The sequence below is a fragment of the Gigantopelta aegis genome, unplaced genomic scaffold (assembly GCF_016097555.1).
Source record: "Gigantopelta aegis isolate Gae_Host unplaced genomic scaffold, Gae_host_genome ctg1986_pilon_pilon, whole genome shotgun sequence".
Classification (NCBI taxonomy): Eukaryota; Metazoa; Mollusca; class Gastropoda; order Neomphalida; family Peltospiridae; genus Gigantopelta; species Gigantopelta aegis.
Window position 1 is genome coordinate 16,065 of NW_024532820.1, and position 16,195 is coordinate 32,259.

Sequence of the window (16,195 nt, forward strand, 5' to 3'; positions counted from 1 at the left end):
AGGTAAGAATATTCATGATTTGTTAAGTGTGCGTGTAATCATAACACAGGTGTGTAATTTTAAATCAGCATGTTAATAATGATGTCTTTACAATATTGTAAAATGACAACCTTGAATTCTGTGACTTGTACATTAATTTATTACAATTATTTAACTATTATCAATATATTAATCTATCCAATTGTTCATTCAACATCCATCTATCCACCCACTCATCTATCTATCTATCTATCTATCCACATTTGACAATATCCACAAATATTACCCAATAATTTACAAACTATTTAAAACAAATAACAATTTTACTACATCATGTACACTCAACGACACAGTGAATTAATTATTTTGATAATTTTAAAATAAACTAAGTAATTACTACTACCAGCTAATTACCTTCAAATCAATGACATCATCGACTCTTTTCAAAGCAGCATAAACATTTCCCTTGAGAGAGAGAGAGAGAGAGAGAGAGAGAGAGAGAGAGAGAGAGAGAGAGAGAGAGAGAGAGAGAGAGAGAGAGAGAGAGAGAGAGAGGGAGGAGAAGAGAGAGGGAGAGAGAATAACAGCTCAATAATGACTACATGATATATTAATCAAATTATATAATTTACGAGTACAAACATTACAAGGTGATCAATTACAGGAATATGATCATAGTGTCATTACTACACCAACACATACTTTATAAACCTCAAAACTAAATAACATGATGTAAGACATTTAAAACAGAGAAGTAAACAAATCAATTGAACGTTTTTTTTAATGGACTAGACTACAGGGACAATAGATGCTTCAACAATGACAAGAAAGTGATAAAGATATTTGACAGACACAACATACCATTTATATATATACACTAACTAAAAAAAGCAGTTTACGTCTACAAAGACACAATGCCCCCACCTCAATCTGAACAAAAACAAATACCACACATAGTGTAGTGGTGACAGCTGCTACTTTTTGAACAAGAGGAAAATTCTCTTGTTCTAGAACTAAGTTTTGACAAATTATCAAACAGTATTACACAAACAATATTTTAATAAAGAAATATTTATATAATGATGTCAAAGACACACTTGCAGATTAATGACAAGGCACAAAGGAAGAAAGCCGAAGATTATCATATATTTTAAAGTTGTCTACCAAATTAAGACATATAAAGGTCACAGTGCTTAATATTTCTGAGAATGGCATGCAGTTAGAGGAATTAGTCCTTTATAGAAAGGATGTTATTCATTTCGACAATAGCAAACATCTAATAATTATAATAACTGGACAATGAATGGTCTATGATACAATTCTAAGGAAATAGGTAGGTACGTATTTGCTAATATACAAGAACTGATTAAATAATTTTAACCTAATATAATATTTTAAAATACCATTAAGATAAAGTAATGGATTGTTAGAGAGAATAACTTCTCTATAAAAATCATCAACTCTCTCTCTCTCTTCTTACTTTAGCAATGTCTAGTATACGAACTTTACTGCTAATGGAGTCTGCTAGTTCACTAGCTTAGTAATGTTTGATGAAAGGTCTGAGAGCCAGTATGAAGTGCGTGCAGATTAGGTCTATAAACAGAAAAATCACAACAGTCAAAATATTAGTTGGCATGTCTTTTATTGTTACTATAGCAACACTAATCACATGATATCCTGTGGACTGTTGCATGTCATCATCGTGTTGTTTATAGATTGATTGTGTTAAAATATCTAGCTATATACTTTAATGGAAGCAAAAACTCTTTTAATTCTGTTGTGTTGAACAATGTTTTTCATTTCATTCAAAGAATTGTACGTTCTTGTTATTGAATACTGACATGATCTGTTTGAATGATGATATTTGTAAGTCCATAAGTGATTGCTGTTCCAATAGGCGATCTAGTTCCACACCAACAGCTTCCTAAAGAAACCACATACTATCACAAGACTGGTTAAAGTTTTTGTGAGCGTCTCAGAGTGGAAAATATGTTTTATCAATTTCACTGACTTCTTCTAGTTCTATTGTCGATATAACTCCATGGCTTGTTCCCTACTAGTTACAGTGACTACAGAAAGAACAGATGAAGATGGAGTCGCCATTTTGATCACGTTAAATTAATAATAATAATACTAAATTAATTAACTTTAATTACTTTATGACGTCCTCAAATTACGTCGAGTCTGTGTGCTCTGAAACTATAAAAAGCAAAGATTGCAGCTCTTGAGAAGCAGACAACTACTCAAACTAGCAAATAACAAATACAATTATCCCCCTACTGGCAGGATCCAGTTGATAGCGGTACTACTACAACTACAAAACAACGATCAAGAAAATGCAATCTGTACTCACATTCTTCTGTCTTCTGGGATGTTTTATGGTGCTCCTTGCAGCACCACCAAAAAGATCTAGAGATGTAACGCCAGAAGACGTTTTAGGGGAAATCAAAGTCAAAGATAGTACTATCCACAATCAACGAAGTAAGTCAATAGGAATCCATAGAAATATGCTTGTATTTTTTAATTATATGTTTTTGACTTTTTCTTTCGTCTTGCAGTGGCCCTCAAAAAAAATTGCGGAGAAATCTGCCGGGATGGATTTCGAACCTCTGGTATCTATACTGTTCGTCCAAATGCTACGAAATGCGAGTTTAAAGTTTTCTGCGACATGTCGCTGCAGGGAGGTGGCTGGACTGTCATCATGCGACGCGTAGACGGCAGTGTGGACTTCCAACGCTCTTGGGAGTCTATGTACGTGGTTTCGGCGACATGGGTGGAAATTTCTTCTTGGGGCTAGAAAACATCAGGTCTTTAACAGCTGAAGGTGACATGGAGTTGTGGATTGGTCTACAAAGTCACGATATTGCATTCCTCCAAAAACTAAACAACGATATTTTCAAGGTTGCACACTACACCAACTTTTAAAGTTGGTGAAGCTAGCTTCAAAATACCAACTAACCATTAGTGGATATAACCAGATACCAGCACTACAGGAGATTCTTTTTCAAGTCATAATGGTACTAAATTTTCCACTTTGACCAAGATAATGATGAATCTGGACATCACTGCGCACAACTCTTCAAAAGTGGATGGTGGTATCAAAATTGCCACGATTCGAATTTAAATGGAGTCTGGAGAGAGAGGGGAGGAAATAGAGAAGAAGATGGCATCGTATGGAGAAGTTTTACTGGGCCAAAATACTCCTTGAAAACAGTTGTTATGGCAGTTAGACCAAAGAACACCACCTGTAATTAACTAGAGGCAACTATTTTTTGTAGGGCAATAAGTTCTGACTTATCGTTAGTTTTGTGTCAATTTAACTAATCACTTCACTGCCTGTAAAAATTCCTTAAACCCATTATTGTATAATTTCTATGTTTTTCACATCTGTTAGAGTATATAATTGTAAATTTCCGTTTAATTATTATAATTATATTTAGTCTAATATATATCTTGTACATGTAAAATGTAACTTAATATATATTCACTTGTTAACTTTTTAACTATATAATTTATATATTTAATTAATTTTATTGTTAATTTTTTCGAACAAAAAAATAATTATTTTTTTAATGACAGCACATAATTAATAATTATTAACGACATCTATAATAATAAGCAAGTGAAACATTCAATCACGTGGTTTTTCAACACCATCTTGATTTAAAAACGAAGCGCAGAGCTAGTAAAAGCCAGTTTTCGAATAATCAGCAAATAGATATGAAGTGGACGCGCTTTACTTGTGTTTTTCTTGCTCTAAATTTCGCTCCAATTCATGGATGCAGCATATCTGAAATTTTAGGAGATGTCAGTCTCAGTAGTTCAACTATTCATACATGGCTTGTGAGTGTGATAAAGCTTTATAATAAATAAAAATCAATAAATTATCTAATTCAAATTTATCTAAAAAAGAAATAATATCTCTGTTTGTTCTTTTATTTAGATGTTTCTCCAAAAAACTGCAATGGACCTCATGGAATTAGTACATCAGGATTACACAAACTGCGACCAAACAATAACATAGGAGAGTTCATTGGTGTCTGTGATATGTCCCTTCAAGGCGGAGGATGGACAGTGATTTTGAGACGAAGGGATGGGTACCGTTAACTTCAATCGTAACTGGAATGATTATGTAACAGGTTTTTGGTCATTTTGGCGGAGAGGTTTTTCTTGGTCTTGACAATATCAAACATCTGACAGAAAATGGCGACATGGAGCTATGGGTGGGTCTTCAAAGCCATGATGTAGTATTCCCCCTATAACACTTTGTTCCACAATAAAATGGGCTCGTTACTCAAATTTCAAGCTGGAAGATCCAAACTACAAATTATTGGTAGTGGGTACGATTCGCAAAGCACAGCTGGTGATTCGCTGTCCTCTCACAACATGGAAGAGTTTTTCAACATTCGACAGAGACAACGATAGAAACCTAACTCACAATTGTGCCTCAAGTGATTTCAGTGGGGGCTGTGGTACCACGACTGTTTAGATTCTAATTTGAATGGTGTTTGGAGATCAGGGGGAGGAGATAGAACTCAAATTGATGGCATTGTATGGAGCAGTTGGACATATCAATATTATTCATTAAAAAACTGCAGTCATGGCTGTTCGTGTTCGTCAAACCTAGATCATATTACATTATAGTGTATGATTTTCATTATGTTTTAAGCAATCTGCTCAAAGCAAGGTGGAAATCATTTTCTTTTGACACTATTATCACTTTAAGCTGATAATCCTATAGCTAGTTAGTACTTGTTAAATCTATTAAAAAGACGACAATTTCATTTAATTATATTAAATTAATTGACATTTTCTGCGTGAAATAATTGATTATTATAACTAGCTCCACCTATCAAGGAAGTACAATTTGCGCTTACGCCAAACAATCCATAATATTTATGTTTCGACGACCTTTGTTGCTGTTATCAAGAAATCTAACTACCACAACACGTTTGAAAATGCCATTAAAGGTATAATAATGTTGTGGTTCGATTATCATGTCTCAATAGGCGTGGTCATCCTAATAAGAGTTAACTACTGGTGCCCTTATTAAAAAGCTCTAGTTACAAATCCAATTATAAATGCCAATAATGTAATCATATCTAAATGAATCGAAATATTTAGATTTTCACTAGTACACCCAACATATTTACAAATCCTTGCCACACCTACTTAAAGAGAGTATAATGATTGAAGCTTTTTAATACAATACTGTGTTACATAGGTTGGTGATAGTCTACCTTCAGTTGAAGTTCACGAAGGTACTCCTAAAGACAAGGTCAATATATTGGAGCTATTCAAGGGTAGAAAGGCATCCTCTTTGCAGTTCCAGGTGCATTTACTCCTGGATGTAGTAAGGTATGAGTGTATGGCATTATGAGTATATGAAAGTATGAATGTGTGTAGTTATGAATGTAAGTGTATATGAAAGTATGAATGTATGGAGCTATGAGTATATGAAAGTATGAATGTATGGAGTTTATGAGTATATTAAAGTATGAATGTGTGTAGTTATGAATGTAAATGTATATGAAAGTATGAATGTATGGAGCTATGAGTATATGAAAGTATGAATGTATGGAGTTATGAGTGTGGGATTATAAAGTATGGATATGTGATATGGATATTTGGATGTATTGATAATTAAAACGTAAATTCCCTAACTTTCATCTAGACCCATTTACCAGGATTTGTAGAAGATTTTGACAAATTGAAGGTAGTTTATATATATATTTCAATATTAAAATGAAAACATTTTTCTATTATTTTTAAGGCCAGTGGTTTTGATGTGATTGCTTGTCTGTCAGTAAACGATTGCCTTTGTTATGAGTGCTTGGGGAGAATCTGCTCAAGCCACTGGCAAGGTAACAATATTATATCATTTATTTTTCTAACAAATCCTTTGTTTTATGTTTAATTGTATTATATATACTCCTTTGTTAATGTATAATGATATTAATTTGAAGTAACTCTAATTTTTTTTATTACTTTGTATTGTAGATATAAAGACTTCATTAATTTAATATATGCATATAATTACAAAATAATGTGGGGCGTTTTAAGGTTCTTTAATTCTTTAGATCCGAATGCTAGCAGATGCAACTGGAGAATTCACTAAGGTATATTACCTTGTGTTATACATCATTCTTAATGTATACAGAGTATAGCTGTGTATATGATATTATAATATAGAATGATTGGACAAAGTGTAAACACTATTTTTCAGAGCTGTTTTTCTACTCTCTTTAATTTTTATCTAGGCTATTGATCTTGAACTGGATGCTACTTCTGCTTTGGGCAATATTCGATCTAAAAGGTTAGTGTAATAAAGAGTGAAGAAAATTAATTTCTGTAATAAGTACTAAAAATAATTGCAATATAATTATAATAAATGAGAAGTTATTAGCTGTACGTTTGTGCTGAATAAATAGGTGTGTCTCTAATATAGGATGTTCTGAATTAATTACTATTGTTCATTGAGGACACCTATTCTAGTCCCATACTAATACTTAGTGCATTATATTGAGGATATCTGTATACTAATGACAGCTTCCTTTAAAGCATCCAAAGTGATCATTAATTTATTAGTAGATTTTTCTATATTACAATAATTTATTATAATAACTAAACGATACTCTTGACTCAATTCTGACAGCTGGTATGATTCAAATTTGTTTAAGTGTTGTGTTCATTTTAGATACTCTATGGTTATTGAAGATGGGGTCATAAAGGAGTTGAATGTTGAACCTGATGGTACTGGGACTAACCGTCAGCTTATCATGTAATCTTGTCAAGAAATGATGGGCGGATTAATCAGTCTCAATTTTGTTTAGATAATAATGACTTCTTTGATTTGCAGTGATTTTGGTTATTATCCTTTGCTAATGTTTAATTATTTAAATTGTTTACCTGTCAATAAACTGGTAATTACTAGGCAAAGTAATTATTATTAATATTCATAGTATTTCCTAATAAAGGTTGTATTATAACTATTAATTTTGTGGAAATCGCAAAGCTCTTAAAGGTCGAGGAAGGACAAATAACACACTTAATGATTCGACGTTCTTTGCTCCAGCTCTCAAGAAATCTGAATAGAACAACACGTTTGAAGATGCCAATCAAAGTAAGTCTATTTTCTTTATAACTGTCATGAGCTTGTCCACCAAAACGTGCTACTATAGCAACTAGTTTGTATAGTAAGCAATAATATAAGGGACTTAATTGATAGTCTGTAATCATAATTATACAAACAGCTATGTACATATTTAGAACTGCCATAGACTGTTCTTGTTAATAATTGTACACTCTGCCTGACTTCAGCTGTGTGATGAAAACTTGTGGTACTTTGCAGATATAACATACTCATAACATCAGAAATTTTTTTGTCAATTAGTTTGCTAAAATTTTAGGAGAAGAGTAAAATTGATGTCTCAAATACGGTTTGAGGGTATCCTTAATTTGGAATGTTCTTTACAAAGTTATAAATAAGTTTCTATTCTATTATTGTGCATTGATATTCCATTTCATTAAGGTCGGTGATACTCTACTTCAATTGAAGTTCACGAAGGTACTCCAGAAGAAAAGGTCAATATATTGGAGCTATTCAAGGGTAAGAAAGGCATCCTCTTTGCAGTTCCAGGTGCATTTACTCCTGGATGTAGTAAGGTATGAGTGTATGGAGTTATGAGTATATGAAAGTATGAATGTATGTAGTTATGAATGTATGAGTATATGAAAGTATGAATGTATGGAGTTATGAAATCATCACATGTTCAAATTTTTTTACTATTCTCTCACTTATCCAGATTCATTTACCAGGATATGTTGAAGATTTTGACAAGTTAAAGGTAATCTAAATAATATTCCAATTTAATTATTTACAATTTTTAAAAGGCGAATGGATATGATGTAATCGCTTGTCTATCAGTAAATGATACATATGTTATGAGTGCTTGGGGAGAATCTGCTCAAGCCACTGGCAAGGTAAAAAATATTATATAATTAACTTGTTCAAATTGAAGGTACTTGAATCTTATTCTCATTATAGCCTTCATATCAGATAGTTCAATGATCCAATCACTTGTATTTTTACTTGAAATTGGCCCTTACTCCATGTAGCTATGGCTACAAATAAGTATCTCCTGTTGTATTATATTACATCATGGCTACAAATTCATATCTGCTGTTGTATTTTATGATGTAATATTACATCATAGTTATATTGACAACTATTGCACAACAAAACAAGACAGAGTTACTGACAGCTATCACATAATAGTTAATAATACATTGCTACTGGATGGAAGAGCAATTGTTACATAATTAAACAAAACCAGATCAAGGCATTGCTATTACCAACTATTATACTTTTCATATCATAAAATGCAACAGCAGATGTGTCTGTATCTATGATGTAATATTACATAACTACATAGATGTGTGTTTCAAGTCGGGTTGCTACTCTAAGAGCAATACTGAGCTAGTAACATACCACACACTACTACCAAACAGCACTTACCTACCAACAGTAACTATGCCTCCTTATAATCCTGGCACTTACATACCAACAGTAAACTATGCCTCCTTATAATCCTGGCACTATACATACCAACAGTAACTATGCCTCCTTATAATCCTATACTGACTGGAATATTTCGTACTATGTATGTATCCTTTTCTATACTCTAATGTTTGTCATAAATTTCTTGTCAATTTGAATTGATAACTGGTGTGTAGTGAGCAGGTTGAGAGTATTAAAAGGACTGATGAGCACTACTCCATGCAGTGTTGTGGATGTCCTTTCTAAAATATGACTTTACAAAATCTTTATATTTAAATTTCAACTGAACTAACTCTTTAAGTCTCTATCTTCTTTTTCACTGTCGATTGTAGAGGCTATGTTTATGTGAATTACAATTATAATTTCTTTGACTCTCTCATTTATACCAAATACTTTCTATAGATTCGAATGCTAGCAGATCCTTACCGAGAATTCACTAAGGTACAGTTACATATATCATGTATATATGATATGAATTGACTGAATCATTCAATTACTTATTTTGTTTTCAGACTTCTTAAGTTCACTTTGTCTTACTATAGGCTGTTGATCTTGAGCTTGATCCTTCATTATATCCAGCCTTGGGCAATATCCGTTCTAAAAGGTCAGTACATGTTATGAACTTGTTGTAATTTATTAACTAGTAACTTGTTGTAATTTATTAACTAGTAACTTGTTGTACTTTATTAACTAGTAACTTGTAATTTATTAACTAGTAACTTGTTGCAATTTATTAACTAGTAACTAAAATAACTTGTAGTAGTAGATTTTAGAAGTATTAGCAATGTACATGTTAGCAATGTGTGTATTGAGCTGCTCTTAATCATAAAGATTGCTTTGAAAGAACAACCACTATATTGAGGACACTTGTTTTTAGTCCCATACTAATAATACTTTAGTGTATTATACAACCTCTATATTGAGGACACTTGTTCTAGTCCCATACTAATACTTTAGTGTATTATACAACCTCTATATTGAGGACACTCTATACTAAGGAGCTCCCTAGCAACCAAACTAATTACCATCCAGTAAAGAGAGAGTTTTGGTAACAAATGTAAGATTAATGAAAAAATATCTTAGTTTATTAGGAACTACCTTAATGCAGATATCATCTAACCAATATATTGGCACTTTGTTTATAGCTTTACTCTTAAATTATAGATACTCTATGGTTGTTGAAGATGGAGTTGTAAAGGAATTAAATATTGAACCTGATAGCACTGGGCTAAATGTCAGCTTATCATGTAATCTTGTCAAGAAATCATGAGTCTTATTGGAACAGTTACCAATATCAGTATAGTTGATAATTATCATAACAATCAGTGACACAGATTGATTTTTTTTGATTTAAGATACTTTAGTATTGTAGTTATCAGTTTGTTTCATTAACAATAGAAATAGCAAGTAACAAAATCAATGTTGGTGTAATTAAAGTGCAGCGATTGAGAACTACTAGATCTACTGTACTAAGGCTGGACTAAGATATGATAAATAATAACAAAAATACTATTGTTTACTCTATCTATGCTTAAAAAATTGCCAGCACTAGATCTAGTGCTAGTCTTGCAATACTTACTTGGTGAAGACAGTCCCAATGTGCTACCACGTGGTCTGAGGATGCCCCTTCTTGTAAATTGCCTAATCGAATTTTTGTGCTCCGACTCCCACCTCCTGAAGTACAAACACTTAAGTCCCAAAAAACGAAAACTAAAATACGTCCCTTTTCCTCTCCACCTAACTCGTTTCTCCTACTTTCTGCGGCGGTTATCTTCCCCGTAGAATAAAATCAGTAAGTTAAAAATCCCATCTAAGTTGTACTACGTACCGCTGGTGGTTACATAATGTAGACACCACTAGAAGTAACTATTTATTTGTCTTGTAACTTATTGAAATAGACAACAGGACTCCCCTTACTCCCTCTGTAGTGAGTAGTATGTGTCTGTACACACTAATGTTTGCTCTGGGTTTGTGATTTAGTTTATAATTCTATTATCAAACAGCTGGGGATTGGGAGTTGGTTGTGTGTGTAGTCATAGATAATGTTATGATTTAGCTATCATGGGGTCAGTTATACTGCAATAACAACTAAAATAAATGTGGATTACCAATAAGTAAAATATAATTTTTCAAATTTTATACCAGCTGGTTTTAATTCTATGAACTGGCAGTGATCACGTTTGTAACATTTTTGTCATAATTATGTTCATATTTTCATTCTTCATTCTCATCTCTAGCTATGAGTACTCCATCTCGACGTTCACCAAGTCAACCGAGCTATGATCCCAACCTTGTAGAGGTCAAATCAAAGGTTAGTTATTACATCCTTAGTAAGGAACTCATAGTGATTGTCTCTGTAATACTATAATACATACCCTTTATACACATGTACCAAATTGTTCATATATAATCCTTATACAATATACTTATATATACAAAATCCAATACTATGATAATTGTATGTGTGTGTTGAGTGAACTATTTCATTACATCAGTATATAATAATCTTCATAATTATGTTTCTGGTCGTCATGGTGATTAGTTAGACTAAGTCTACAAATGTTCTCAAATTACTAAGCAAGGATTAAGATTTGAAATCATTACATTTAGCAATTCACCAATCACATCTATTGCCTCTAAAATCTTTTAACAATACAGAACTGATGAAGCCATTATTGTTCTCCATCCTGTGTTAAGGAAGGAAGAAAGGAAGGACTCTATTGTCATACTAACGCATGACTCAATAATGACATCATCAGTACAGAGAGATTATGTTGAGGTCTTTTATTTGGCCTCCATTGAAATATAATATTCTTATAGTAGTATCTTGTAGAGGTAATCTGAGGTATCACCCAATCACAGACCTCCGTGTTAGTAACATTGGTTTATAGTAAGTCTTTACTGAAACAGAGGAACACACTTTATGCACTCTAGTAAAGTATTATCTTTCCAATCCCTGAATCCAATGTTTGAAAACATTGGTCTAGAATATCAGTTTCAGGTTTTAGAGTTTGGGTATAGAGAGGAGCAGTGTTAAAGTGATACTTGACTCACAGAGAGCCTTGTTTGTCATTGTTTTCAAGTAGACAGACATTCAAATATGTGTGGCATTTTCTAAACATTTCTCAATGAGACATATTAGAGGAGATATGTACAATAATTTAAGAAGAAATGACGTCTTTCCTACTACATACTAGTTGTAGTTGATATAACAAAGATATAGGTTGTAAAAGAAGAGGATGTAGTTGCTTTAGAGATATTTATTGATGGAGGATGGTTATAGAAAGATGTTATTAAATTACTTATTAGTAAGCGTAGTAATGATGTCATTGGTCTCTAGGGTCAATGTCTCATGTTTTTTTTAACAATTAGTAGTTTGTTGCTCTTTGTGGTATGTATTGTTTCTCTATTAGTTGAACTTAAAGTGTTTGTTTAATGCTTAGTTATTTTATAAGTATTAGTCTAAAACTTACTAAGTCATTGTGGTAAGTACTGATGTTTACTAGTCTAGAGCGTACTAATGGTATCTATTCTAGGTCACTGTGACTGATGTTCACTAGTCTAGAGCTTACTAATGGTAGCTATCCTAGGTCACTGTGGTAAGTACTGATGTTTACTAGTCTAGAGCTTACTAATGGTAGCTATCCAAGGTCACTGTGACTGATGTTCAACTAGTCTAGAGCTTACTAATGGTAGCTATCCTAGGTCACTGTGGTAAGTACTGATGTTTACTAGTCTAGAGCTTACTAATGGTAGCTATCCAAGGTCACTGTGACTGATATTCAACTAGTCTAGAGCTTACTAATGATAGCTATCCTAGGTCACTGTGGTAAGTACTGATGTTCACTAGTCTAGAGCTTACTAATGATAGCTATCCTAGGTCACTGTGGTAAGTACTGATGTTCACTAGTCTAGAGCTTACTAATGATAGCTATCCTAGGTCACTGTGGTAAGTACTGATGTTCACTAGTCTAGAGCTTACTAATGATAGCTATCCTAGGTCACTGTGACTGATATTCAACTAGTCTAGAGCTTACTAATGATAGCTATCCTAGGTCACTGTCAAATCTTAATTGTGTTTCTTTCAGTTAGAAATTACAAACAGAAATCAACCATACATACCTTTCCCATACATGTACATGTATTAATCCAACAACACTTGTTGTAACAATGATTAACAAAATGTAGTATGTCCAAAAATTAGCATGGTAATTATCAAAAACCACACCCACTAAATCTAATACTTAACATAATGATAGACCACACAGAGAGGACATTCTTACTTCAAACGATCTCATTATAACAAAGCTGAGTTATGTGTGTATATATAGTCTGTACATGTACATGTACATGTACATGTATGTTTGTATTTCTTTGTTCCATGTTATTATAAGCGCATGTAACAATGTTATAGTTGCCTAGTTGTCTGGATGGTGGAAAGTTGGATGAATGAATAGATAGATGGATAGATAATGGAGTTTAAAATTTGAATACATTCCAAAGGTCTTCTTTTTACAAGACATATTAATAACAATAACAGAAACATTACAACATAATGTTATAATTAAATTACTACATATAATACACACATACACAAGATATAATATTGATATTATCCTATATGTAATATATATATATATACCAATCATATATTATATACTATATAGATATATAGTTTTACTATAAAATATTAGTACATGCTACAATCTTTATATACATCAAGATATTTATAACACTATTTGTATTGTTGTTCAATAGTCTGTTCGTTTTTTCTAGAGTTTAGGAAATTTTATGACATTTATAATGAAACCTATATACAAAGTGACCTTAGATATTGTCCTTAGTATTGGATGTCCTCAATATAGGGGTTGGTGTCCTCAATATTGGGTGTCCTCAATATAGGGGTTGTGTCCTCAATATTGGGTGTCCTCAATATAGGGGTTGTGTCTTTAATATAGGGATTGTGTCCTCAATATAGGGTTGTGTCCTCAATATTGGGTGTCCTTAATGATTGGTTCCATTAGGACAAAAGCAAGATCAATTAGGTTTAATCAAAACATGCTTATATTATCATGTCAATGTATATCAGTAACTACCAATGGCTCACACTTATATATTACATATTTATTATCATCACTTATAAACAATTCTCTGAGCTTACTCTAATAAATTGAATTCATAAGGACCAGAAAAAAGACTTTTATAGAATCTGTGTTCCTTCAAAACACTACATGTATAAAAAGAAGCTCCTTTTTATCTACCTTGATGTCTGTCTGTCTGTAACTCTGTTTACATCTGTGTCTATATCTCTGTGATGTGTGTTTCTATCTGTAACTCTGTTTACATGCGTGTGTGGCGTATACATGTATCAATGGTTGAGTTGGTTTACTATTATTAGTAATGACAGTTACCAATTAACTTAATCACAGTTGTCAGTGAATTATTTATGGACTATTAATTATTCTTTGTTTTGTTACATGTAAGTAAATATACAACTCTTATAGTATCTATTGCATTTTATGTGGCTTCATGTTGTTGGAACAAAAAAAAATATGGCTTTAGTAGACATTTCTTGGAAGAATGTGAATATAGAGGGAGTTTGATGCATCTCTTTATATATTCCTGTTATCATAAAAGTTTTAATCGATCTCAAATTTTATCTCAAAACTTTAGAAAGTGTTATAAATATCACTAATAATTTGATATGTCTAGACAGTATATCTCCTCATTTTTGTGGTATTACCCATTCAAAATAAATAATAGACAGTAGTACCAGATCAAAAAAAGATAGAAAAGTTTATATTAGAAGACTCTTTATAAGTATCATAGATCAAAGCCAAGACAGTTGTACTCCTCTTTAAACTCCTCTGTTAAATTACATATCTGTGTGGTAGTGTCTATAAATAATATTAATGATTGTAGTTAGTTCTTTATCCATACATAGATTATGATGTAATGGTATGTGAAATATGTGTGGTATGTTGGGCAATAGAAACAAGCTGTAAACTAGTCTATTGTTTGTGTTGAAAGAATTGATTGGTATGGTTTAATAAGTAACTAGTATAGCTGTTTTAAACTGTCTCTCACTCTCTCTCTCTTCTCTCTCTCTCTCTCTCCTCTCTCTCTCTCTCTCTCACTCTCTTACTCTCCCTCCCCTCTCTCCTCCCTCCCTCCCTCTTTCTCTCTCTCTCTCTCTCTCTCCCTCTCCCTCCTCCTCCCTCCCTCCTCCCTCCCCCTCCCTCTCTCTCTCTCTCTCTCTCTCTCTCTCTCTTCTCTCTCTCTCTCTCTCTCTCTCTCTCTCTCTCTCTCTCAGTTTGAGTGTGAATTTCGACGTTTTAGTGTTAATCGAACTCAACTCACACAATATGATGAATTCAATGCTCTTGTAAAAGAATCACATGAGCTACCTTCAGATATGCAGTTCACTTATCATACACAGATCCAAGAAACGGTGACCTCCTACCAATTACTAATGATGAAAATATGATTAGAGCATTTGTCACAGCTATGCCATTACTAAAGTTATTTGTTTACAGAGAACAAGGTGAGATATTGTGTCCAATATTAGGGTTTAGTTTGATGTTCTTACTACAATAACTTAACAAACTCTGTGTCCATTTTTATAGATCTCATGTTCGAGGACATGAAACTTCAAGAGAGAAAGAAAAAAAATAAAAGTCTTTTTAGTGAAAGCGTCAAAAGTACAACCACTATCAGTGCTCCAAAAGAATCAGAAAAGTTGGATCTATAGTTGATGCAGACTTGTTACCTGACACAGTTAGAAGAGTCAAGTTGGTTAAACAATCAACTGATCGTCCTCTTGGTTTCTATATTCGTGACGGTACCAGTGTCAGAGTTACTCCGTATGGTTTAGAAAAGGTTCCTGGAATATTCATATCTCGTCTGGTTCCTGGAGGATTGGCAGAAGGTACTGGACTGTTATCAGTCAATGACGAAATTATTGAAGTTAATGGTATAGAAACCTTAGGAAAATCCTTAGACCAAGTAACGGACATGATGGTAGCAAATAGTCAAAACCTTATAATTACAGTGAAACCTTCTACCCTCCCTCCGACAACCCCTCGTTCAAATACTGTAGCAAGAAGTCGTAAAGGTTCTCCTCCTCCAAAAAGTAATCGAAGCTCAGCTTCAGAATTCCCACGGCCAACAAAGGGAGACCGATCGACACCATCTAGACAGCAGAGTACCCCAGAAACCCTTAATGGTACGAGTAATGGTCCTATGAAGGATTTGACAAAGAAGAGGTACTCAGGAACATGAAGGAGGTAATAGTGAAGGGTATAATGATAGCACAAAGAGGCATTCTTTACAAAATTTTAATTCATAATTTTTATTATTTAACAAATGAAATTGTTCCGTTAACTATCATTTTTATCAGATACTTGTTCCCATGGGAACTGCGTGTTATTATATAATATTAATAGTTTATTAATTGTTATTGCATTATCTCATTCTTTATTCATTTGGTCTTCAATTTGGACATGACTTTGTGTTATTTTCAGAACTCTATCTTTTATCAAATCTTTTCTTTTTTTGTCTGGTGGAAATTTAAAGTGATCATCATAATTGTTCAAATTTTAGTGAAATGTTTTTATCGTAAAAATATATATTTGTTACTTTAATTCAGTTTATAAT

At 32.8% G+C, this 16,195-nt stretch overlaps 3 protein-coding genes and 1 pseudogene across 3 annotated transcripts; all 4 read left to right on the forward strand.

Annotated features, from left to right (window-relative positions):
• Window positions 1-2,537: 2,537 nt before the first annotated feature.
• Window positions 2,538-4,086, forward strand: LOC121391259 (annotated as a pseudogene).
• A 394-nt stretch (window positions 4,087-4,480) lies between these two features.
• On the forward strand, window positions 4,481-6,780 carry LOC121391251 (peroxiredoxin-5, mitochondrial-like). Its single transcript, XM_041522940.1, is given in 10 exon segments — window positions 4,481-4,540; window positions 5,204-5,282; window positions 5,285-5,337; window positions 5,654-5,695; window positions 5,753-5,794; window positions 5,796-5,843; window positions 6,060-6,098; window positions 6,240-6,295; window positions 6,677-6,737; window positions 6,739-6,780. Coding segments are annotated over 10 exon segments (522 nt in total).
• A 250-nt stretch (window positions 6,781-7,030) lies between these two features.
• On the forward strand, window positions 7,031-9,809 carry LOC121391252 (peroxiredoxin-5, mitochondrial-like). The gene is given in 8 exon segments (XM_041522941.1): window positions 7,031-7,102; window positions 7,511-7,523; window positions 7,526-7,644; window positions 7,785-7,826; window positions 7,873-7,962; window positions 8,942-8,980; window positions 9,082-9,143; window positions 9,704-9,809. Coding segments are annotated over 8 exon segments (543 nt in total).
• A 969-nt stretch (window positions 9,810-10,778) lies between these two features.
• Window positions 10,779-15,820, forward strand: LOC121391253 (partitioning defective 6 homolog beta-like). Its single transcript, XM_041522942.1, is given in 5 exon segments — window positions 10,779-10,850; window positions 14,853-14,961; window positions 14,964-15,151; window positions 15,196-15,233; window positions 15,268-15,820. Coding segments are annotated over 5 exon segments (960 nt in total).
• Window positions 15,821-16,195: the final 375 nt, after the last annotated feature.